This window comes from Balaenoptera musculus, chromosome 1 (assembly GCF_009873245.2).
Source record: "Balaenoptera musculus isolate JJ_BM4_2016_0621 chromosome 1, mBalMus1.pri.v3, whole genome shotgun sequence".
Lineage (NCBI taxonomy): Eukaryota > Metazoa > Chordata > Mammalia > Artiodactyla > Balaenopteridae > Balaenoptera > Balaenoptera musculus.
In genome coordinates, this window is record NC_045785.1 from 170,651,514 (window position 1) to 170,677,704 (window position 26,191).

General features: G+C 35.9%; 1 protein-coding gene across 2 annotated transcripts in view; it reads right to left on the minus strand.

Annotated features, from left to right (window-relative positions):
• Positions 1–26,191, minus strand: part of KCTD3 (potassium channel tetramerization domain containing 3) — a 63,363-nt gene that overhangs the window by 27,934 nt on the left and 9,238 nt on the right. For both annotated transcript variants that reach the window (XM_036853250.1, XM_036853239.1), the window contains exons 5-9: positions 24,194–24,252; positions 23,842–23,922; positions 22,720–22,860; positions 22,171–22,261; positions 9,504–9,694 (exon numbers count right to left, since the gene is read on the minus strand). In XM_036853250.1, coding sequence (XP_036709145.1) covers positions 9,504–9,694; positions 22,171–22,261; positions 22,720–22,860; positions 23,842–23,922; positions 24,194–24,252 — 563 coding nt within the window. The remainder of the gene's footprint in view (positions 1–9,503; positions 9,695–22,170; positions 22,262–22,719; positions 22,861–23,841; positions 23,923–24,193; positions 24,253–26,191) is intronic.

The following is a 26,191-nucleotide window of genomic DNA, read 5'->3' on the forward strand; positions in this document are numbered from 1 at the left end:
AGTAATCTCACGCTGATTGAACAGCTTGTTATCTGAAGCTGTGGCTCCCAAACCTAGCTCATCATCAAAACAACCGTGTAGATTTAAAGTGAACAAAATAAAACAGAAACAATCCTGGGATCCCTGGATTCATGCCAGACTCACTAAATCAGAAAACCCACTGCATTTCTATAAAATCCACAGGAGATTTAGCTGCAGCCTGCTCATGGACCCGATATTTGAGAATCACTAATCTGAAGACACAGACTTGGCCACCTCAACTATCCAGAATGTATCTAGAAATCTGGAAATAGGCAAAAAAGAGAAAAGAACAAAACAAAACAGCAAGAAGTCACACTGTATTCGAAACAAACATTCGGGCCTTTATCAGAGCTTATTAAACCTCTTGTTTCCCAACACTGCAGATCTCAATTTAATTCACTCCAAAGACACTAACTATACTAGGCCATGGGATTAAAAAATATGAGAAGATAGATAAACAACAGGGATTTACTGTATAGCACGAGGAATTAAATTCAATATCTTGTAACAACCTATAATGGAAAAGAATCAAAACAAGAATATATATATATATATATATATATATCCGAATCACTCTGCTGTAAGCCTGAAACTAACACAATATTGTAAATCAACTATACTTCAATTAAAAAAAACAAATAAACGTAAGAAGACTGGATATTACTAGGAACTTAAGATTTAAAAGAAAAAAATACAAACAACCAATTTTAATGCAATAATAACAGAAGGATGCACAGACTACAGTAATAACCAGAGGAGTAAAAGAGGGCAGGAAAAGGAGTTTGAGAATATTTCTTAGAAAAGAAGCCATTTGAGTTGGGTTTTTTTAAAAAGGTGAAAAGGAATGCATCAAATTGGGGGATCGGGAATGGGTAAGCCCAGGGAACCTGAGAAAAAAGGGAAGAGGGGTTGCAGGTGAGGGACCTTGTAAGGATAGCCCACATTAATAGCAAAAGAGCCAAGAATGTCTCGGCTCACCTTGGTATAGCATGTATGGCCCTACACAGTCGTCTCTCTTTAGCTGAGTACTACACCAGCAGGGAGGAGATTCTGGGTCGGAATCCTGGCTCTGACAGTACCTTTCTTTGCCACCTTCAGGTTCCTACTTCGCCACCTTCAGGTTCTTACTTACCTGATCTATAAAATAGGGTCCAAGCTAAATGTCTCAAGGCTCACTTTCACCTTAAAAATGTTAGAATCCAATTTTGACATTTACATAGTATTACTTGAAAAGCACCTTATGAGAAATACCTTTTTACTTAATTATGCTAGAAAATAAGCCTCACTATAAAATATTGTTTTACATGGATCTTTAGCTGTTTCAAGTATCAGTTTTTTTATTTTTTAAAAAGTACCTAATGTGTGACAACACGAACAATTTTCTCAGCATCTAGCTGAGAAAAACAAGGATTCACAAGGCTTTGAAGAACTCATAGGAAGAAACAAACCAATTAAATGCAACTGTAATATGTTAAAAAGCATAAGCCAGAAAAGATAACTGATTTCTTTTGAATCTTACACGAATGAGGGATATTTCTTTATGTTCAGAAGTGTACTATATACAAGACAAGACCAGTGGCAATAAACAACACCTTGAAAATGCTTAACCAATCTTGAAAAAGCCAGGCATCTAGCAGAAAGAAAAATGATATACACTGGACAAAAATGAAAAACAAATCTGGAAAGTATTGCTAAGAATGTCTTCCATATGTACATTTTAACTTTTATGTACTCATAAATACATATTTATACACATGAATAGATCATCTCAGCCCAATCTGTCAACCAAAAAAACCAGAGCAAAATAAAACACAACGCACATACAAAAGCTAATAAGCTCTCTGATCAGAACTGGCTGAGAAATTAACTTGCCACTTCAAAGCAGAGAGCAATCATTTCACACGCAACTTCAGGGACTCTCATGTATTATGGTACTTTAATCTTGATGCTAGACAATTTTTCAGAACATGTTAAGATGACTATATTCAGTACTATGGGCTATGTGAAAGGCAGAAATAAAAACAGGAAACCCAACAAACACTGATTACTCGAGAGAAGAATGAGATTCTGTGAAATCAAGCAAGACATTCTGAATGATCTCAAGAAATTTCAAGTGTCACCCCTGCTTAGACTCAACAATGCTGACCCCTATCCACAAGGAGGACACCAGTATAAGTAATGACGAGCTCCTGTCTTAAGGGGCCCTGCTTATGGCAGCAATCCAGCAGCAATGTCTTATGTAAGTGATAATGAAGGCGTTCAGCCTCTGGGGAAGCTCTATCATGGATACACCAGCCCTAACAATTTTCTTCAGATGGTGCTGTCAGGTTCTAAAGAATATTTGTAACAACAAATAATCTCTTTTACATGAACAAATTACTATCTACTATCTCATAAGGTAGCTACTGACCACACCCTTTTTTGGGGGGAAAAAAAAAAGCAAGGCATAAAATCTCCTTCACTGATTGGTATGTTACAAGTGGCAATTTGAAAAAACAAACAAACAAAAAACCACAACTGATTTCTTTTCTGTATACTTACCAGTATATTATAATTTCAAAATTTTTTAAGTTTTTTTTTTCCCCTAAAGTTTTAGGGGGGACTTTCACTGCCAGTCATGATGGAATAAATGGCATCAGACTATTCCTCACCATAAAGAAAACCTGGCCAAAACACATGAGGCAACTGTTTTTAGGCACTAGACAACAGGGAGCAGAAGATTTGAAACACAGTAAATACACAAGATAAGCCCCAGGATCACACTGGCTTTCTGTATAAGCTCTCCTGACCACAGGGACGTGAAACCCAAGGGAAAATCAACTGATGGTTTCCCTCAACTGAGAAAGCTGAGATCAGAGTCTAGAGCTGTTGAGGCAGCTAGAATTTATGAACAAGGTGCAAGAAAGAAAGAAGGGAAATGCACCAGCGTGGGAGTGGAGATGGCGCAGAATCTGTACAGGGGAAGTTTCCCTCTGCCTTGGCTGAGACCAGGCTGCACCTGGGCTGGGTGAGAACCCCCGAGGAATAAAAGAGAGAGGCTGCTGTAGGCCTGGGAGCTAAGTGGAAATAGCAGAGGTCATTTGTGGGTGGATTCAATAGTTCCAGCTCAGTAAGACTCACTCTTCAGGCATTCAGTTAAGACTCCAAAAAGATAACACCACACCCTGAGTAGGAGCCATGCCCTAAAATAAAAAATAAAGATGAAAAAGGCTACCTGTCCTTAACAAAGCAAAAAAAAACAAGCCTAGCAGGATAAAGATCCTCTGGTAATTTAATTGCCTGCCAGAACAAAACTCACATCTTTTAAAAGAAGACAGCATTGTTACTCCCTACATAATAATAATAATAATTCATACTCCCTACATAATGTATCATGCACAAGCCGAACATATAATCACAACTTCCTAGACATGTGAAGAAGCAGGAAAATGTAACTCAAAATAAATGAGATGGTGCAGATAGTGGAATTAGCAGACAAAAACTAATAAAACAGCTATAATGAATATGTTGCATTTAGCAAAAAGTAAGACATAATGAGTGAATAGACAAGAAATCTCAGCAGAGAAACAAACTAAAATAGAATCAAAATAGGCAATCTTAGAGCTGAAAAGTCCAGCATCTCAAATAAAAAACTTACTAGATGAGCTTAACTGCAGATTAAATGAATGCTGCAGCAAAAGGGCAAAAGACAGTAAAGATATTGATCTAAACTGAAGAAGGGGGAGAAAAGAAATTGGAAAAAAAAATAGCACCTCAGTGGTGTCTAGGCCAATATGAAGTGGCCTAAAATGTAACTGAATTTCAAAAAGAGGAAGAGAGAAGAGGGAATGAGGGAGGGATGTTAGGGAGAGGGAGAGGGAAAGGGAAAGTGAGGTGGGGGGAGTTGGAGAGAAAGAGAGAAGAGTCCTCCCTCAATGGTGTCAACCAAAAATGTATCCAGACGTTTCCACAGGTCCCCTGGAGGACGACATTATCCCTCGTTGCAAACCACTAATCTATGTACAGACCTATTACTAATCAACAATAGGATGACAATCTCATAAAAAAGGGCAATGATTTTAAGACACTTCTCAAAAACACAGTACAAATGGTCAATAAGGACATGAAAAGATGCTCAATATCATTAGTAGTCAGGGAAATGCAATTAAAACCAACATTAACATCACTGCACATCCACTAGAATGGCTCAAATTAAGATTGACAATAAAAAAGTGTTGGTAAGGGTGCAGAGCAACCAGAACTCTCACACATTGCTGGCAGAAATGTAAAGTGGTAATAACCGCTTGGAAGACAGTGGTGCATTTTCTCATAACATAAACCAACACTTTTCATATGTCCCAGAAATTCCACTCCTAGATATTTAATTTAAAAAATGTCCAAAGACGCAGACGTAGAGAATGGACTTGAGGACACGGGGAGGGGGAAGGGTAAGCTGGGGCGAAGTGAGAGAGTGGCATGGACTTAAATATACTACCAAATGTAAAGTAGATAGCTAGTGGGAAGCAGCCGCATAGCACAGGGAGATCAGCTCAGTGCTTTGTGACCACCTAGAGGGGTGGGATAGGGAGGGTGGGAGGGAGACGCCAGAGGGAGGCGATATGGAGATACATGTATATGTATAGCTGACTCACTTTGTTATACAGCAGAAACTAACACACCATTGTAAAGCAATTATACTCCAATAAAGATGTTTTAAAAAAAAAATGTCCAAAGAAAGATTGCTACCTTCATAGCAGCTTTATTCCTAATATCTCCAAACTGGAAATAAACCAAATGTCTAGCAACAGATGAATGGATAAACAAATGCTGGAATATTAATTCAATGGAATACCACTCAACAATAAAAAGGGATGAACCACTGATAGACTCAACAACATGGATGAATCTCAAAAGCATTATGTAGAATGAAAGAAGCCAGAGACAAAAGAACACATACTAACTACATAACTCCACTCATGAAATTCTAGACAAAAGAAATCTAATCTATGCTGACAAAAAGCCTAAACTGCTGTGTAAACAGTGGCGTTTATGCTGAACATCTGCTTTCCTTTTGGGAATCTGGAATCTTTGTACAGGCTAGGCAGAGGGTACTTAAGTGACTAGCCTCTAGTAATAACCTTGGGTACCAAGTCTCTAGTGAGCTTCTTCCCTGGTAGACATCTCACAAGTTTGTCACAATTCACTGCTGGAGGATTAAGCATGTCCTAGGAGATACCACTGGAAGGGAACTCTTGAAAGCTTGTACCTGGTTTCCACTGAACTTCACCCCATATGTCTTCTCTCTTGTCAATTTTGCTTTGCATGCTTTCACTGTAATAAACCAGAGCTCTAAGTACCTCTATGTGCTGAGTCCTCTAAGTCCTCCTAGCAAGTCACTGAACCTCGGAATGATCTTGAGGACCAGACACAGATATAGAGGAATGAAGTCCAAGGACTGAGCCCTAGGGCATGCCAAGATTTTGAAATTAGGCAAATAAGGAAGAACTATCCAAAGGAACTGAGAAGAAACAAAGAGCTATAATAAAAATCAAGACAATAAGGTGTCCTAGAAGCCAAAGAAAGAAAGTCTTCAAAAGGAAAAGAGTAATCAACTATATCAAATATTATCAAATGACAGTTCTAATCAGATGAAGACTATAAACTGATCCTAGGATATAGCAGAGTACAGATCATGGGTCACACTAACAGGAGTAGTTTTATAGAGTGGTTGGGGGCATAATTAGAGCAACTTCTAAAGAGAAGAGGAGGATATAGAAACAAGATCAGATAATTACGCTCACTTGCTTTATGAGGAACAGAAAAATGAAGCAAAAACTGGAAGAGAACATAGGGTAGTTTTTGCTGTTGATTTTAAGGCAGAATTAAAGCACAGCTGTATGAGGATGGAAATGATCCAACAGAGTGGAATAACTACTAGAGCAATGTCTCCAGTAGGTAGAAGGAAATAGGACATAGTACACAGCTGGATATAAGGAGTTGGCCTTAGATAAGATCAGACACAATTTAATCACAGTAATAAATGTGATAACAGATTATATGAGCACAGATACACGTAGATGGGCAGATATGATTGAAGGAATTTAGGAAAAGTCTCTTCTGGTTTTCTCTAAGCCCTCAATGAGGATGACAGAAGGTGTTGGAAGTTCAAGGAAAAAGAAAAAGGTATGAAACAGTCATCTAGGAGAGTGGCAGAACTGACAAGGGTAATGTAGTAGGATTTCTGGGTAGCCTTTTAAGGCCCACTTGAGAGTAGAGGTCACGGATTGAGACTATTGTTTTGTGTGCATATGCATTTCTTTTTCCTCACCACCTTTAATATTCAGGGGGAAAGGTCGATTTGGCCAGGGATGTCGTTTCTCCAGGTAGGTAAGGCAAAGGGAAAGATACAAGAAAATTGAGGCTCTATGCTAGAGTGATTATAATGATGGAATCCAAGCCTATAAAAAGGGAAGTAATGAGTGAAGATCCCAGTGGAGTTAAAGAATTTTTGAGTTGGAAAATCAGAGTTAGTCATTTCAAAGGCATGAAGGATAGTAATCTAGAAGGCAGCTGAGGACTACATCAAGCGTAAATTCGGATGGTATGAGATTCGAAATGTGGGCAGGCGCAGGGATTGGGGGAGTAGCTGGGAGAGAAGGGAAGGAAAATGGTCTAGAACAATGATTCTCTTTAAGTATGGTCTAGGAATCCTTGGTCTCTGAGAACCCTCCAGAAGTCTGAAGTCAAGACTATTTTCATGGTGATACTAAAGCACTACTTGCCTTTTTTTTAACAAACTCTCATTATCTCAAGAATGTACAGAGGAGTTTTCCAGAGGCTACATGACATGTGATGAGGTCACCATTTAGACAATGGCATCTGCATATGTGTTCTTATATTTTCTAGAATGGTTTATGGTGGTAGGCTGGGGTATAACTAACTAAGTTTCCCAAGACTAACTTAGTTTGGCCTAAATACTTCCACTATGCTTTTATTAGTTGTCTTCAGTTACATCTGCTATAATTATTTTAAAATACAAGTTTTCCTTGTGCCTACAAAGAAACACAAGAAGTACACTTTGTTGTTTTGCAATATTAGTTTTTAAAATGTTCTGAAAACCTTTCTTAATTTTTAAATTTTACCTAAAACTGTTTAAAATATTTTATTCTAAAATAAATAATTTTTAACGTATTTTTCTTATACTTAACTTGCCTTTCAGCCCACAGCTGCACCACCTGAATCTAACAGTGCTGACAAAGATACATACGACATAGTAGAGTTCTTTGATTCAAGGAAGGGAGGACTCTAAACAAACTGGGCAAAACTGTGTGTAAAAATTTTAAATCACAAAAGTCATCTTTCCCTCAACTTTACAGATATTAATAGCTTGCCTTATTGTGCCTATGCAACAGAACAATTTTGAACAGTATTATAAAGCCAGCTGTGGGTTCCCTGAGACCAAATACTCAGAGTTTAAAGAAATATTTTAAATGAAGCCGGAAAAAGCGTTTTAAAAGCCACAAATTGTTACAGATTTTCAAACCAGAAATGAAAAAGCCACTGAATCATCCCACAGGGTAAGTTATGGCATTGCACTGGCTAGAGGAGGGCACACAGTCACTGGGAGGCTAAGAAAGCTTGGACGGACGGCGACGGTGCATGTCTGCTGGATGAAATGTCAGTAAAAGAAACCACAACACTGGCACTTTTCAATGACACAGTAAGTCCTCGAATTGAAGACTGGTGCAGACAGTAGGTTGTCTGCAAAATTGCATTTTTGTCTTACAAAAATGAATACACAGATGTGGCTGGACCTGGTGTTTTGTTTCTGTTCATCCAGTATCAGTACCAGCCAGTCATCAGAGATCTTTTACCCGAGTATCTGGCCACAAACACACACGGTGTTGAAATATTCAAAGTGTTGAAAACTTATGAATATCACACTTTATCCTAGAACATTACCGTTGATCTTTGCACTAATGGTGCAAAGCAATGTTGGGTAAAAAGGGCAAGCACCTTAGCATGAAACAAAGCAGTGGCAGTAAACTGTACTGGTAGTGATTAAATTCTTCTCTGCTGCACATTTTCAATGAAAGAAAAAGAGGCCAGTTTAACTTAAGAATTTCCTGGATGAAGCAATCTGTGTAAGAATATGTATTGACTAAGTCTCAATTTTGAGTGTATGTCTTCTGAATATTCTGTGTGACTAAGTACCATGACTGTGTCGAGGAGAAGCATCTTCCCAATTGCTGGAGCTGAGAGGAAACTAGCTGCTCTTCTCATAGCGTACCATTTTCATGTGAAAGCACGATGAACAAACTATGGTAATTCAGATTTGGTTATTTGGTAGACTTTCCTAAAAAGCGAGAAAAGTGGACCTGTTACTTTAATGATACAAACTCAGTGTTTCAAGTGAATATCAGAATTCTGGAAAACGTTTATCTGCCACAGTGAGCGTGACAACTTCCTAACACAACAGAGTTCAGAGATGTGATCAGTGGTTATAGTAATAAATGTGATTTTTTTTTTTTTTACTCTTGTACAATGAAAGGTATCAACAGTTGGAAGATTACATGACTCAGAATAAACCAACACTTTCCAAATGCATCATGTTATAAAATTATGTAAGGACAAAAGATCCATTCAAAGTACAAAACAGATTGATGGATTTTAATTTAACAAAGTATGATCTGTATGAGCAGAGTTCATAGATATCATTTCAAAATTTTGGGACAGAAGCAAACACTATCCACAATTATCTGAAAACACTACATAAAAATATGTTTTTTTCAACTATGTATCTGTGTGAAGCCAAATTCTCTTCATGTAGTTCAACCAGAGTAACAAAACGTAGCAGACTGAAAGCAGAAATAGGTATCAGAATTCAATAAAACACTAAAGAGGTTTACAAAACTGTAAACCATTGCCACTCTTCCCACAAAAATTTTTGGAAATATAGTTATTCTTCATTAAAAATGTTATTCATGTTACCATGCAATGGGCTTATTTAGGTTATTTTTTAAATTAATAAGCAGTTATTAAAATTTCAGTTTTAATTCCTATTATGGTAAATATCAATAGATAAAACCTATACAAACAAAAACTCTTAATGGTCCTGAACTAGAATGTCAAGTGAAATTCAGAAGAGATTTAAAAGCTTCAGACTTTCTGGCCTAGAAGCAACAAATGAGGAGGAACAAGAAAGTCATTCACCCCATCTTCAGGCCCAGTGGTAGGAAAGAGGTGGAGAGAAAGCAGCCACCACTAAATAGGATTCAGGAAAAGCACATTCCTCCAGAGCAGTCAGGTTTCAGTGTTTTTCCCTACTTACCAGGTCATTCCTCTCACATTGAGCAGCCCTGTACATTACTGGACCCTGAAAATAAGATGCAGCAGCTCTAGCTAACTAATAACTAGTCCAATAACTAGTTTTGATATTTATGGGCAATCCCTCTTAAACTTCCGAACATTATATACAACAGCGTAAACAAGATTTTTCCTACCAATTTCACTTCCACTCCCTCCGTCTTGGACACTCCATAAGATGATGCTACTCTCCGAGGCAACGGCGACCATTTTGTCTTTGTCTCCATGTGGACCTCCAACCACCTTTGCATTTAAAGCTACTCGTTCAATAGTCCAATCCAAATACGGGCTTGTAAACACTTGTTGCCATCCTGAAGATTCTTTGATTCTGTTAAGTAAGAACAGACACATAAGTGAGACTCAGCAGCACTTATGCAAAAAAACACAAATGAATGTTCCAAAATAAATTGAATCACAGCTATTTATCTACCTTTATATTTATTAAATATAAAATTTTGTTGATCTATATCCTCTACAAAGCCAGATTACTCCTGAGGTACCTTATATTTACATAGAGAACATATAAACCACTTAAAAGGAGCCTAGAGTTCTATACTTCTCCAAAGAATAATTTAGCAAAGTCCTTCAAATTGTAAAAACTTTAGTAACTTAAAAAAAAAAGAAAAAGGTAGTACCTTTCACTTTTCTACACAAAAATTTGGTACTGTGATTATCGATGGATGGAAATAGTCAACAAAAATCAGAGTTTCAGGCTAATTATTATTCCTTTCAGTTACTGATCAGTTATTCAGTTACTCTTATTAATTGAAACTCAACCAATCGTTTTTTTTGAAACTTCAGATGATAGTCTATTCATGGAAACTAAGATAATGGAGTGATCTGGTATACGATATATACTCCAACATCTTGGCACTATCAAGTGAATAAAATGTGGGGCTTTGGAAACCATTCTCTGAGGACTGGATTTTAAAGGTTTTACTCTAAATGAAAAAAGTCTCATGAGCCTATTCATTCCCCATATGTAAAGACTTATTATCATGATTCAGATTTGCAGTTGACTGAATAAAAATGCTTTAATATTTAACTTCTGATAAACACACCTATAAATTTTTAATAATTTTTTCTGTTCTAACTGAATTTAAGTCTTTCAGACATGTATTCTCTGTGATTATACAGTAAGCCTTCATACACTTAAAACCTACAGTTAAGCAATCATGACAGTAAATGACCTGAACTTTAACTATGGAGTATCTATTTTTTAAAGTTATACCAAACAAGTGATACAAACAAAACTGTAAAGATTCTCTTTGCCTTACCTAAAAAGAACAAATAAATGTGAAGAAATTAAGTGCTCCTTTATATACTACATGACATATTCACCACAAAAATCAAATTTTAGTATTCATAAATGATGATCACCTAACAACCTAAATAAAATCATTTTAGCTTCATTTTTGTTTAAAAATGTACAATAAAGTAATACAACTATAATTCACAAAAATATGCAATTCAACCTTCTTATTAATTTCAAGAACTAATGATTTCCTTAATCTTAAAAGCAATACACAGAAATATGTATTATTTTTTCCTAGGCAATGGATGGTTTGTAATTACCCACTTCAGCCACCAGATGGGATTCATGTGTTGAAATACACAAATGGAAATAATTATCTAATAAACTCTAAATACTGACAAACATTGAGAAATGAAATAGAGATGGCTTTTAGCAACTGTCAGACTGGACACAAAGCAGGAATTGCCAGCACTTCAAGAATAATGATAATATGCTGCTATGTGGATACAGACATATACTAGACTCATACACTGTTCAAGAAAGAGATGCTGTATCTATTTAATGAGGTGAATGATGTAATCCTGTGATCATTAATTGAGGAATATAAATAATAAAACTAAATACGATCTAATCTTTTTAAAAATAATAAAACTAAATATGATCTAATCTTTTTAAAAATACGATCTAATCATTTACAAAGACTGTACTTCTAAATAATTTTTCTCTAGAAAAATTAGGGGATTATAAAATAAAGAGAGGGCTTCCCTGGTGGCGCAGTGGTTGAGAATCTGCCTGCTAATGCAGGGGACACGGGTTCGAACCCTGGTCCGGGAAGATCCCACATGCCGCGGAGCAACTGGGCCCGTGAGCCACAATTACTGAGCCTGCGCGTCTGGAGCCTGTGCTCCGCAACAAGAGAGGCCGCGATAGTGAGAGGCCCGCGCACCGCGATGAAGAGTGGCCCCCGCTTGCCGCAACTAGAGAAAGCCCTCGCACAGAAACGAAGACCCAGCACAGCCATAAATAAATAAATAAATAAATAATAAAATAAAGAGATGCCAAAAGAGTAAAACAATCAGGACAGCGTATTTGAGAGTGATTATAACAATTACATAATTTAACTCAATAAGGTATGTGAATTTACTTCTATTTTTAAGTTAAAATTAAGTACAAAGAAAAAGCAATATTTGCTCTATAATTTTCCATACATGTAATACAAAATTTCACGTAAGTAAAACAAGACAGAACAAGCTCTGATATTATAGTACTCCATCTCCTTACTGCTGCCTAGTGAACCAATGCTCTGAAATTGGAAAAGCTATGCAAAGAATATGGTTATCTTCCACATTAAGATCTCAAAGAAACAGAGTGGAGGGGACATGCCTTACAAGATTTTGAAACTTACTATAAGCATACTGAACCACAAATTGTATGACAATAGATATATATGTCAAAGAACCTAAGTGTCTAAAATGGCAATAAGAACATACATACCAATAATTACCTTAGATGTAAATGGATTAAATGCTCCAAACAAAAGACACAGACTGGCTGAATGGATACAAAACAAGACCCATATATATCCTGTCAACAAGAGACCCACTTCAGATCTAGGAACACATTCAGACTGAAACTGAGGGGATAGAAAAAGGTATTCCACGCAAATGGACATCAAAAGAAAGCTGGAGTAGCAATACTCATATCACACAAAATAGACTTTAAAATGAAGACTGTTACAAGAGTCAAAGAAGGACACTACAAAATGATCAAGGGATCAATCCAAGAAGATATAACAATTGTAAATACATATGCACCCAACATAAGAGTACCTCAATATATATGCCAGATGTTAACACCCATGAAAGGAGAAATTGACAGTAACACAATAATAGTGGGGACTTTAACACCCCACTTACGTCAACTTAGATCATCCAGACAGTATGAACAGACTGTCAGTATGACAGTATGAACAGACATCCTCCTTACGTCACTTAGATCATCCAGACAGAAAATCAATAAGGAAACACAGGCCTTAAATGACACATTAGAACACATGGACTTAATTGATATTTATGGAACATGCCATCCGAAAGCAGCATACACATTCTTCTCAAGTACACATGGAACATTCTCCAGGACAGATCACATGCTGGGTGACAAAGCAAACCTCAGTAAATTTAAGAAAACTGAAATCATATCAAGCATCTTTTTCTGACCACGCTATAAGGTTAGAAATCAATTATAAGGACAAAACCATAAAAAAACCCACAAACATGTGGAGGCTAAACAAGATGCTACTAAACAACCAATGGATCACTGAAGAAATCAAGGAGGAAACCAAAAAAATACCTAGAGACAAATGACAATGAAAACACGACAATCCAAAACCTATGGGACACAGCAAAAGCAGTTCTAAGAGGGAAGTTTATAGCAATACATCTTACCTCAGGAAACAAGAAAAATCTCAAATAAACAACTTAACCTTAAACCTAAAGTAATACGAGAAAGAAGAACAAACAAAACCCAAAGTTAGCAGAAGGAAACAAATCATAAAGACCAGAGCAGAAATAAATGAAATAGAGACAAAGAAAACAACAGCAAAGATCAATGAAACTAAAAGCTAGTTCTTTGAAAAGATAAACAAAACTGATAAACCTTTAGCCAGACTCATCAAGAAAAAAAAGAGGGCTCAAATCAATAAAATTAGAAATGAAAAAGAAGTTACAACTTACACCACAGAAATACAAAGGATCACAAGAGACTACTACAAGGAACTATATGCCAATAAAATGGACAACCTAGAAGAAATGGACAAATTCTTAGAAAGATACAACCTTCCAAGATTGAGCCAGAAAGAAACAAAAAACAAGAACAGACCAATCAGAAATACTGAAATTGGAACTGTGATTAAAAAACTTCCAACGAAAATCCAGAACCAGATGGCTTCACAGGCGAATTCTATCAAACATTTAGAGAAGAGTTAACACCTAGCATTCTGAAACTATTCCAAAAAATTGCAGAGGAAGGAACACTCCCAAACTCGTTCTACGAGGCCACCATTACCTTGATACCAAAACCAGACAAAGATAAAACAAATAAAGAACATTACAGGCCGGTATCACTGATGAACATAGACACAAAAATCCTCAACACAATACTAGCAAACCAAATCCAACAACACATTAAAAGGATCATACACCATAAGTAAGTGGGATTTATCACAGGGATGCAAGGATTCTTCAATATCTGCAAATCAATCAGTGTAATACACCACATTAACAAACTGAAGAATAAAAACCATATGATCACCTCAACAGACACAGAAAAAGCTTTTGACAAAATTCAACACCCATTTATGATAAACACTCTCCAGAAAGTGGGCATAGAGAGAACATACTTCGACATGATAAAGGCCCTATATGACAAACCCACACCTAACATCATTCTCAACAGTGAGAAGCTGAAAGCATTCCCTCTAAGATCAGGAACAAGACAAGGTTGCCCGCTCTCACCACTTTTATTCAACATAGTTTTGGAAGTCCTAGCCATGGCAATCAGAGAAGAAAAAGATATAAAAGGAATCCAAATTGGAAAAGAAGTAAAACTATCACTGTTTGCAGATGACACGATACTATACGTAGAAAATCCTAAAGATGCTACCAGAAAACTACTAGAGCTCATCAATGAATTCAGTAAATTAGCAGGATACAAAATTAATGCAAAGAAATCTCTTGCGTTCCTACATACTAACAACAAAATATCAGAAAGAGAAATTAAGGAAACAATCCCATTTACCATTGCAACAAAAAGAAACAATCCCATTTGTCACTGCAACAAAAGGAATAAACCTACCTAAGGAGGCAAAAGACTAGTACTCAGAAAACTATAAAACACTGATGAAAGAAATCAAAGACAACACAAACAGATGGAGAGATATACCATGTTCTTGGATTGGAAGAATCAATATTGTGAAAATGACTATACTACCCAAAGCAATCTACAGATTCAATGCAATCCCTATCAAATTACCACTGGCATTTTTCATAGAATTAGAACAAAAATTTTACAATTTGTATGGAAACACGAAAGACCCCGAAAAGCCAAAGCAACCCTGAAAAAGAAAAACGGAGCTGGAGGAATCAGACTCCCTGACTTCAGACTATACTACAAAGCTGCAGTAATCAAAACCTTATGGTACTGGCACAAAAACAGAAATACAGATCAATGGAACAGGATAGAAAGTCCAGAGATAAACCCATACACCTATGGTCACCTAATCTATGACAAAGGAGGCAAGAATACTCAATGGAGAAAAGACAGTCTCTTCAATAAGTGGTACTGGGAAAACTGGATAGTTACATGTAAAAGAATGAAATTAGAACATTCTCTAACACCATACACAAAAATAAACTCAAAATGGATTAAAGACCTAAATGTAAGGCCAGATACTATAAAAGTCTTAGAAGAAAACATAGGCACAACACTCTGATATAAATCGTAGCAGTATCTTTTTGGATCCATCTCCTAGAGTAATGGAAACAAAAACAAAAACAAATGGGACCTAATTAAACTTAAAAGCTTTTGAACAGCAAAGGAAACAATAATCAAAATGAAAAGACAACCCACAGAATGGGAGAAAATATTTGCAAACAAAGTGACCGACAAGGGATTAATCTCCACAATTTACAAACAGAGCATGCAGCTCTATATAAAAAAAACAAACAACCCACTCAAAAAATCGGCAGAAGATCTAAATAGACATTTCTCCAAAGACACACAGATGGCCAAAAAGCACATGAAAAGATGTTCAACATCACTAATTATCAGAGAAATGCAAATCAAAACTACAGTGAGTTATCCCCTCACACTAGTTAGAATGGCCATCATCAAAAAATCTACAAACAATAAATGCTGGAGAGGGTGTGGAGAAAAGGGAACCCTCCTACAACCCTGGTGGGAATGTAAATTGGTACAGCCACTATGGAGCACAGTATGGAGGTTCCTTAAAAAAACTGAAAATAGAACTACAGTATGACCCAGCAATCCCACTACTGGGCATATATCTGGAGAAAACCATAGTTCAAAAAGATACATGCACCACAGCGTTCACTGCAGCACTATTTACAATAGCCAAGATGTGGAAGCAACCTAAATTTCCACTGACAGAGGAATGGATAAAGATGTGGTACTTATATACAAGGGAATATTACTCAGCCATAAAAAAGAATGAAATAATGCCATTTGTAGCAATATGGATATACCTACAAATTATCATACTAAGTGAAGTCAGACAGAGAAAGTATCATACAATATCACTTATGTGTGGAATCTAAAAAAAAAATAGTAATAATACAAATGAACTTATTTACAAAACAGAAACAGACACACAGACTTTGAAAACAAACATGGTTACCAAAGCAGAAACGCAGCAGGGGAGGGATAAATTAGGAGTTTAGGATTAACATATACACAATACTATATATAAAATAGAAAATCAAGAAGGACCTACTGTAAAGCATAGGGAACTCTACTCAGTATTCTGTGATGACCTAAATGGGAAAAGAATCTGAAAAAGAATGGATATATGTATGTGTATGACTGAATCAACTCTGCTATATACCTGAAACTAACAGAACACTGTAAATCAACTATACTCCAAAAAAAAAAAAAAAAAAAAAGGCCTGTCTCAGTAGGTGTCTTGTACAAGCTAATTAAAATCCAAACTATAAGACTAATATTCACCTCCAACTTGATGTCTGTCCTATCCATCTGAACTATGCCACTCCTCACCAAATGTGGTAAGCAGAATAATGGCTCCCAAACATGTCCTCATCCAAATCGCTGAAACCGGTGAATATGTTACCTTATATGGCCAAGGGGCTTCACAGTTGTGATTAAATTAAGGAGATGGAGGGATTATCCAGGTGCAACCAATGTAATCATAAAGGTCCTTATAAGCAGAGGTAGGAGAGTGGGAGTTAGGGAAGAGATCTGAAAATGCTATGCTGCTGGTTTTAAAGACAGAAATAGGAACTGTGATCCAAGGAACACAGACGGCCTCTAGAAGCTGGAAAGGGCAAAGAAACAGATTCCCTGCTGGAGCCTCCAAAAGGAACCCAGCCCTGCCAATACCTTGATTTTAGCCCAGCAAGATCTAGTTTGAACTCTTCTGAACTCCAGAACTGAGTGATGGTAACTGTGTTGTTTTAAGAAACTAAATGTGTGGTAATTTGTTAGAACAGCAGTAAGAAACTAATACACCAAGTCACCTATGTTATTTTCTTCTCATAAGTCTCTGTAGCTGAAACTTTGTTGTTCAGTTGATTTGTTTGTTAGATGTTTCCACCCCATTCCACTCCCGTAGGAATAGAAACCACAAGGTGAGGAGGGGTAGCCCTCAGACTGAGCCCATTGCCTGTCCCACTGAGTCAAAGAGTTACTAATGTTGTCAAAATTGTTTGGCATTACTAACACCAGAGACCAGGAACACAGCATTTATTCTGATGCATTCTTAGGTATCTACTGTGTGCCAGGGACATGGGAAGCATTGGGATGGAGAGAGGTATTAACAGCTCCTGACACCCAGATCTCAATACAATCACATGGAGCAACAAGGTAATATTGATTGTAAGATGTTTTTGAGCAATTAAAATGCAAATGGAATAGCAATGTTTTGGGAGGCTATAATTTAAAAGAAAGGCATGGTGGGCACACTGGTGAAGAGCAGTGGCTTTAGACTCAGGATTTAGTTGAGAATCCTGCCACTTCTTTCCCCAGGATGACCTGGGGTACTTTTTTCTCCAAACTGATTTCCTCACTAGTAAAATGGGGATGATGAGATCTATGCCACAGGTTGTTGCAATAATTAAATGAGAACATGTATACAAGAGCCTTTAGTGTAATGTCTGGCATAAAATAATACCCCAATAAATCATAACTTAAAAGTCCAATTCATTTCTCAGTATTCAGAAGCAATTTTTATGGAACTAGATGGTTTCCCAACCTTTTCTCATCAGGAGCCTCTAGAAATGAGTTATTGTTTTTTAATTGGAGTAAAATTGCTTTACAATGTTGTGTTAGTTTCTTCTGTACAAAGAAGTGAATCAGCTATATGTATACCTATATACCCTCCCTTTTGGACCTCCTTCCCATCCCACCCATCTAGGTCACCACAGAGCACCGAGCTGAGCACCCTATGCTATATACAGCATGTTCCCACTAGCTGTCTATTTTACACATGGTAGTGTATTTATGTAAAACCTAATCTCCCAGTTCATCCCACCCTCCCCTTCCCCCTGCGTACACACGTCCGTTCTCTACGTCTACGTCTCTATTCCTGCCCTACAAGTAGGTTCATCTGTACCATTTTTCTAGATTCCACATATATGCATTAATATACAATATTTGTTGTTCTCTTTCTGGCTTACTGCACTCTATGTGACAGACTCTAGGTCCATCCACATCTCTACAAATGACCCAATTTCGTTCCTTTTTATGGCTGAGTAATATTCCATTGTATATATGTACCGCATCTTCTTTATCCATTCATCTATCGTTGGACACTTAGGTTGTTTCCATGTCCTGGCTATTGTAAATAGTGCTGCAATGAACATTGTGGTACATGTGTCCTTCTGAATTATGGTTTTCTCAGGGTATATGCCCAGTAGTGGGATTGCTGGGTCATACTGTAGTTCTATTTTTAGTTTTTTAGGGAACCTCCATACTGTTCTCCATCGTGGCTGTATCAATTTACATTCCCACCAACAGTGCAAGAGGGTTCCCTTTTCTCCACACCCTCTCCAGCATTTACTGTTTGTAGATTTTTCGATGATGGGCATTCTGACCAGTGTGAGGGGATACCTCATAACTCTAGAGCTGAGTTATCTTATTTTGAAGAGCTCTCCCTCCTTCCCACATCTCCCCACTCCTTTCCCCACTCCCAAATCCATAATTTCTGCTCAGTGCTGAAATGATTTGTCACATCAGATTCTGTCAGTTAGGATTTCCCCTTGCCTATTTTCCTTCAAGAGATGGACCCCAGCCAGATAGAGGGATTTGGAGGTTAGTTAGGAGACTCTCCAACTAAAAACACAACTGTGATTTGGAGAGGGCACCATAAGAAGGCAGAAATATAAGGACACAATGATTCTTTCTTTGTGGTCAAGATGGATGAGCTACATTTGTTAGAGCAATTTTGTTTGCCTATGTTGTTGTTCTTCTTTTTTTTTTGGTAAAAAACACACTGTATATCAGCATAAAATCCCTCACTGTTTTATTTTCTACTAGACCTTTCTCAATATAACTTTCACTGTTTTCTTTCCAACACCTCACTGCCAAGTTGATTAGAAAGGCAGTTGATTCTACCTCTCAAAGGTTAAACTGTGAAGTTAAACATATATGCATGTCTTTCTCTTTAACACACAAAAATGCTTTATCTTGTTTCTCTTCCATCTAACCCAACACACAAAAATATTCAATCTCCTATTCTGAATTCTCAGCAGATAATGAAGGGAATAATTAAGATGATCAGCAGACTAACAGGCCTATGAAACAGAATCAAGAGCCCAGAAATAAACCCAAGAATATATAGTCATCTAGTATTTGACAAGGGAGCCAAGAATAGTGTATGGAGAAAAGGCATTTTCTCTTCAATTAATGGTGCGAGGAAAATTGGATATTCACATGTAAAAGAATGAAATTTGACCTGTACCTTACACGACTCACAAAAATAAACTCAAAATGGATTAAAGACTTAAATGTAAGACCTAAAACCATACAACTCCTAGAAGAAAACATAGGAAAAATGTTCCTTGACATGTGTCTTGGTAATAACTTTTTTTTGAAAGTGACACCTAAAGCACAAGCAACAAAATAAAAAATAAACAAGTGAGACTACATCAAACTAAAAAAGCATCTGCACAGAAAAAGAAACTATCAACAAAGTGAAAAAATAACCTATGGAATAGGAAAAAATATTTGCAAACCATGTATCTGATAAGGGGGTCAATATCCAAAATATATAAAGAACTCATACAACTCAATAGCAAAGAACCAAATAATCCAATTAAAAAATGGGGCAAAGGACTTGAATAGACATCTTTCCAAAGATATACAAACGGCCAACAAGTACATGAAAAGATGCTCGGCATCACTTGTCATCAGGGAGATGCAAATTAAAACCACAGTAAGATATCACTTCACACCTGTCAGAATGGCCATCATCAAAAAGACACAAGACAACAAATGCTGCTGTGGATGTGGAGAAAAGGGAACCCTTGTGCACTGTTGGTGGGATTGTAAACTGGTACAGCCACTATGGAAAACAGTATAGAGTTTCCTCAAAAATATTAAGTATAGATCTACCCTATGATCCAGCAATTCCAGTTCTGGGAATATATTCAAAGGAAATGAAAACACTAGTTTGAAAAGATATCTGCACCCCCCTGTTCACAGCAGCATTGTTTACAATAACCAAGACAGGGAAACAACCTAAATGTCCATCAACGGAAAAAAAAAAAAAAGAGTCTAAAATTAGATCCAAGTATATAAAAATAAATATAAAGCAAGATAAAGGGGGCTTTCATATTCAATGAGAAAGGATGATTTATGTAATAATCAGAACATAATTAGCCACCCACTTGGAAGAAAATAAAAGATTCCTAAATCTAACACCATATACAAAAAGTAAATTCCATGTGGATTAAAGATCTAAAGTGTAACATAAGCTCTAAAAGGGAAACAATCTACACAAATACTCTTCATTAATACAAGTAACAGGTTGTAAACTGAGCAAGAAAAAAGAAATATAGAAGTAAAACCTAACAAGGTAGAAAATTAATGAATATAGGTGAAAAATAGTTCACTGTGCTACTCTTTCCTTTTTTAAGGTTTTAAATTTATTGATACAAAAAGCTGTGGAAAAACAATTTATTAAAATGATTACTCTCTTAAAATAATTTGAATATTTTCCTTTCTTCTGAAATCTTTTTATTGGCATTGTGTTGAATGATTTAACTGTACATGAGAAAATCTAATATGTCCTTAATTCTTTCCCTTTGTCACTTTGCATGGGCATATTGCTCTGAAATCATCGACACTCAGTGAAAGTAAAGTCATGGTCAAAAGCAAAAACAAAGAATGCAAAATGTAACAGCATCAACTTTCTTGTATTCGCCACTCAATGGGTGAAATTTTGTGCAATACCATGTGTGCCTGCCTGGCAAGTCACAATCTTTAGCACTGCTGTGCAGTAACATAAATTATGCTGTTACACCTGGATAACTTGGTATAATCGTTATATAACTCCTTTGGAATCCCCTATCAAAAAAAATGTATGTAATATTTAAACAAACAAAGCAAAATCTAAAACCATTTCTCAATTTAGATCCATAAGCTGGTAAGTTCAAAACAACACTCTTAAAAAAAAAAATTCCCTTTTTCAAATCAGTCTTGCTTCATATAAAATCATCCCTGAAAGAAATCATCCAAAAAATATTTTTCATACTACTCAATAAATAATATTAAAAATACATATCAACAGAATGCTCTCAAAATGAAAAGTGTGCACCGAATCTCTACTGCAATGAAAATATAAAGTGCAGATTACTGATAGAAGAGGTCTTTTTTTTTTCTTTTAACACATATGGCAAATCTCTCATAAACTGAGGGGTTTTTTTCTTTTATTTAATACATCTGGGATCCTTTAAATATATCTGTAAACTTTAGAAGACATTTTAAATATTTTTAATCTATTGTGGCTACTTTTTCTTAACTAAATTCAATAGTGACAAAATATTTATGTTTTTTGATATTTTGGCAATTAAATTCAATAGGATCATAGTCTAAGTTAGTATATCCCAACCATTTTTGTTCTTCTACACCATTCCCTGTCATCAACATTTCTCATTGCATACAGTGATTTTGAACTAATAATCCTACCTTTTCTCCAATTAAAAAAGAGAAATCACTGGTGTACACTTTTCCTTGTTCCCTGTTAGTTTCTGAGAATGCAAGAATTAGTAAAACCGAACTACCTCTGTGTAAAGCTCACACGTTATAGATGTTAAACTACATCACTTCTGCCTACAACTGTCCTGCTTCACTACCTCGCTCCCAACCGTATGGCAGTCATGACCAATGTAAGGTCCTATTCTCCCCTACTATAGAGTACAAAAGACTCAATCATTATAGACAAAAAACACAGGGCTCAAATTAACAATCCTGCCTCATCATTTAATACAATAGTTAAATGATTCAGAAGCTGGATATACTAAGCAAGAAGATGTAACTTCAAGATATCTCAGTTATACCACAGTTCATACTGTATATGCAATATTTAAGACATACTGAGGCTATCAGTAATATTTACCAAATTAGTTGTGAGAATAAATGCAAACTAAATCTAATCAGGAGATACAGAAGTGGGCAAAATGTGAAGGAAAAAAATTTGATGACTAAAATAAGTAGCTCTTAAATCTATAAAAATAAAATCACAATATTAAAAAATACCCCCCAAAATAAAAAGCAAACCATTATTAATTATACAATACCTGTAACACACAGCAAAATGGGCATACGCAGCTACAATCCAGTTGTGATGGCCAGCTACTATTAGTACCTTTCGTGGATCCACAGGAAATCCTGTTGATATTAGCAAAAGAAATCTTTTACGTTCTAAAGAAGGGGTTGGCAAAACTATGACTAACAGGCCAATTCCCGTCCTCTACCTCTTTTGTTAAAGAAAGCTTTGTTGGAACACAGCCAATCACATCTGTTCATACATCGTCATCGCTGCTTTCGTGCCACAATGAAAGTTGAGCAGTTCCAACAGAGACCCTTCGGCTCATGAAGCCCAACATGTTCACTGTCTGGCCCTTTCCAGAAAAAGTCTGCCAATCTCTGTTCTAAAGATTTACAGCTAACAGAAGATCATGAACTTTTTAAATAAAAATTATGTTAAGTGAGATTCTTCAAGATATAAATGGTAGATCTAGATTAAAAAGAGATAAAGCAAAAATCACATCTTTAAAAATAATTACTCAATATCATCTAGAACTAAAAACATATGTACTTTTTTTATTTATGTACTCTTTGCTTACCTAGCCTAACAGTCTCTTCTCCAGTTCCAGAGAGAACAGGCTGTGTACCATTTCCTCGAGCTTCACCTTCTGTAAAATTTAGTCCATTTCTAGAATCAGCAGAGGATCTAGTAGTGTTGTTTATTTTACGACTAGGAATACCTACAAAAGGAAAGAAAAAGATAACTTTACTTCTAAGTTCACCTACCAAAAATTTAAAAGTTCACATTATGGCTAAGAAACAAACAAATGTGAATTTCATTATAGCCAAAATTTATCTTCCAATACACCAATTTACTGCAAATAATTAACTACCATAGAAAACAAGATGAAATTTTTAAAAAATAAAATTCATTCAACAAATTTCTGATACTTATCATGTTATATATATAAAAAGTAAGACTAAGATTTATCATATTATACTCTGTATTTACCTAGCTCTAGGTTACCAAATCAATCAATCACTAACTCATTCATTCTGTCACTACTCTTCACATTTATGGAACAGTTACTATGTGTTAGGTACTATTTACTAATTTAAACCGCTCTAGAGCTGAATTGCCCGATACTTTCAAACATCTCTTATTTGGCAGGAGAGCCTTTTTCAAAATGAAATCTTGTTCAAAAGCCTGCTACAACACAGGTAAAGACCGAACTCTTCTAACTCACTGAAGAGGGGCAGAGATGACATGCACCTCACACTCCTCTGCCCTAAACACTGCTAAATCTCTGAAAACCTCCTGGGGTTCCACAAAGGAGATCAACAACCAGTTCTCAAACAGAGGAGTCAGCAAATCTGGCCATGGCCAAGTCCAGCCTGATGGCTGTTTACGTAAATAAAGCTGTTATTAGACACAGTCTCACCCATGCATTTCTGTAGCGTTTATGGCAGAGCTGAAGAGTTGCCACAGAGATCTTTTAGCTCACAAACCCATCTGGCCCTTTACAGAAAAAGTTTGGCAAATCCCTACCCTAATATACAGTATGACTTAACTTCTGTTAATATTAAAGTTCTCACTTTTTCTAGTATATTTACAAATGAAACTCAATAATCAAGAAACAGATTTTCCTACTCACACATCTGTACTTACTTAATGATAAAAAGACTTTAAAAAAAGAACTAAATAAATAAAGCAGAAGTACCTGGTGGAGGCAAGTAACCATGAAAAAGGACACTGCCACAAGATGAACGCTCCAGTTCTTCACATAAGAGAAGCCTTCTTACTAAAAACATTTCAAAGCAAACTTGTCAAGAGTACATGCAAACACAAAAATAGTACTCCATTTTTATTTTCTCTAGTTAAAGAGGATAAGGAAAGAAAAGGAAAATGTTTAAGTTAAATCAGCTGACAACTCCTTTTTACTATGAAAATCCACAAAAAGCAAGCACTGACTAGTCCATCAAAAATTAGGACCTGATATAAAACACATTTCATTTGGGCAAGTTTAGTGCTCAAAGGGTCAAATCATAAATATAAAATACTAGAATACATACCTAATGGAGTGATTCCATAAAATTCTGCTTCATGCCTGAGAACATTAATACTCACTCCCCTACAAAGAAACCAATGAATGATGTAAATCCTCTAACACTGGCAACTCGGATTATCATCTGAAGCAGAAAGAAAAAGTACTAGGTTCTTAATGTTCTTAATCAACAAAGTCATAGGGCTTTAAAACTTACTTTTTTCCTAAGATCCTTAATTATTTGAAGAAGTATAGATAAAAAGACTGCACACCACCAAGAACATTTTCTTACTAAAAAACCATTTATACATGGATGAAATGGATGACTAAATGAGAGATTAGGGCTTTATAGGGTTAATACAAGTAATTATCAGTAAGTATCTAATAAGGCAAACAAGAGTGGAAATCATTCCTATGGTATTAGTTGCTTTTAACCATAATTTCTATACATATTTTAACCTCCCCAATTATCCTATAAGCTCCCTGCAAGCATGTTCTCCTCTGATCCATGTTTGTATGCCTCATGCAGTGCCTACCACAGTACTTGTAAGTAACAGTTATGCAATCCATATTTATTGAACAAATAAATTCAGATAAATGACTCTTCTCAACAGAAACCAAAAACAAAAGCAAAACAAAAGGCAGAGGAAAACAAAGATCAGCCTTAAGAAGGGGCTATGTTACCCAGATAAAGATGTTACAATAAAGTAATATGAAAATAAGAAGTAAAAAAAAAAATAGAAGCTTAAGAGTTTAAAATGATTCATTTTAGGTTTCAGTTATAATCTGTCCTTACTTTAAAAATATTGCCTGGGCAGAAAAGAGAGGGGACATCACTACAAATTCCATGAAAATTAAAAGAATAAAGGAATACTATGAACAACTCTATGCCTACAAACTTGATAACCTAGGTGAAATGGACAATTCCTTGAAAAACACAATCTGCCAGAACTCACACAAGAAACACTATCTCAATCGGTCTACATGTATTAAAGAAACTGAATCAATAATAACCTTCCAAAACAGAAAGTACCATGCCCAGGATTCACTGGTGAATGCCACCAAACACTGAAGGAAGAAATTATACCAATTCTCTACACTCTCTTTCAGAAAAAGAAGCAGAGAGAACACTTCCTAACTCATTTTATAAGGCCCTCACTATCTTAATACCAAAACCAGACAAAGACATTACAAGAAAACTGCAGACCAATATCTCTCATGAACACAGATGCAAAAATTCTCAACAAAATATTAGCAAACCGAATCCAACAATGTCTAAAAAGAAATATACACTACAACCAAGTGGGTTTTATCTCAGGTATGCAAGGCTGGTTCAATATTCTAAAGTCAATTAATGTAATCTATCACATCAACAGACTCACATGATCATATCAATAGGTGCAAAAAAGCATGTGACAAAATCCAACACCCATTCATAATAAAAACTCTCAGTAAACTAGGAATAGAGGGGAACTTTCTCAACTTGATAAGACTATTTAAAAAAAATCCTATAGCTAACATCATATTTAATGGTAAGAAATTTGAAACTTCCCACTAACATCTGGTTACAAGACAAGGATATTCCCTCTCACCACTCCTTTTCAACTTCATACTGGAAATCCTTATTTACACAAGTCAAGAAAAGAAAAGAAAAGGCATACAGATTGGGAAGAAATACATAAAACTGATGATCACAGATGACATGATTGTCTATATAGAAAATCCAAAGGAATGGACAAAAAACTCCTGGAACTAATAAGCAATTATAGCAAGGTTGCAGAATACAAGGTTAATGTACAAAAGTCGACTGCTTTTCAATATACCAACAGTGAACAAGAGAAACTTGAAATTAAAAACACAATACCATTTACATTAATACCCCCCAAAAAGAAATACTTAGGTATAAATCTAACAAAATATATACAAAATCTATATGAAGAAAACTATAAAACTCTGATGACTGAAATCAAAGAACTGGAAAAAATGGACAGATATTCCTAGTTCATGGATTGGAAGACGTAGTATT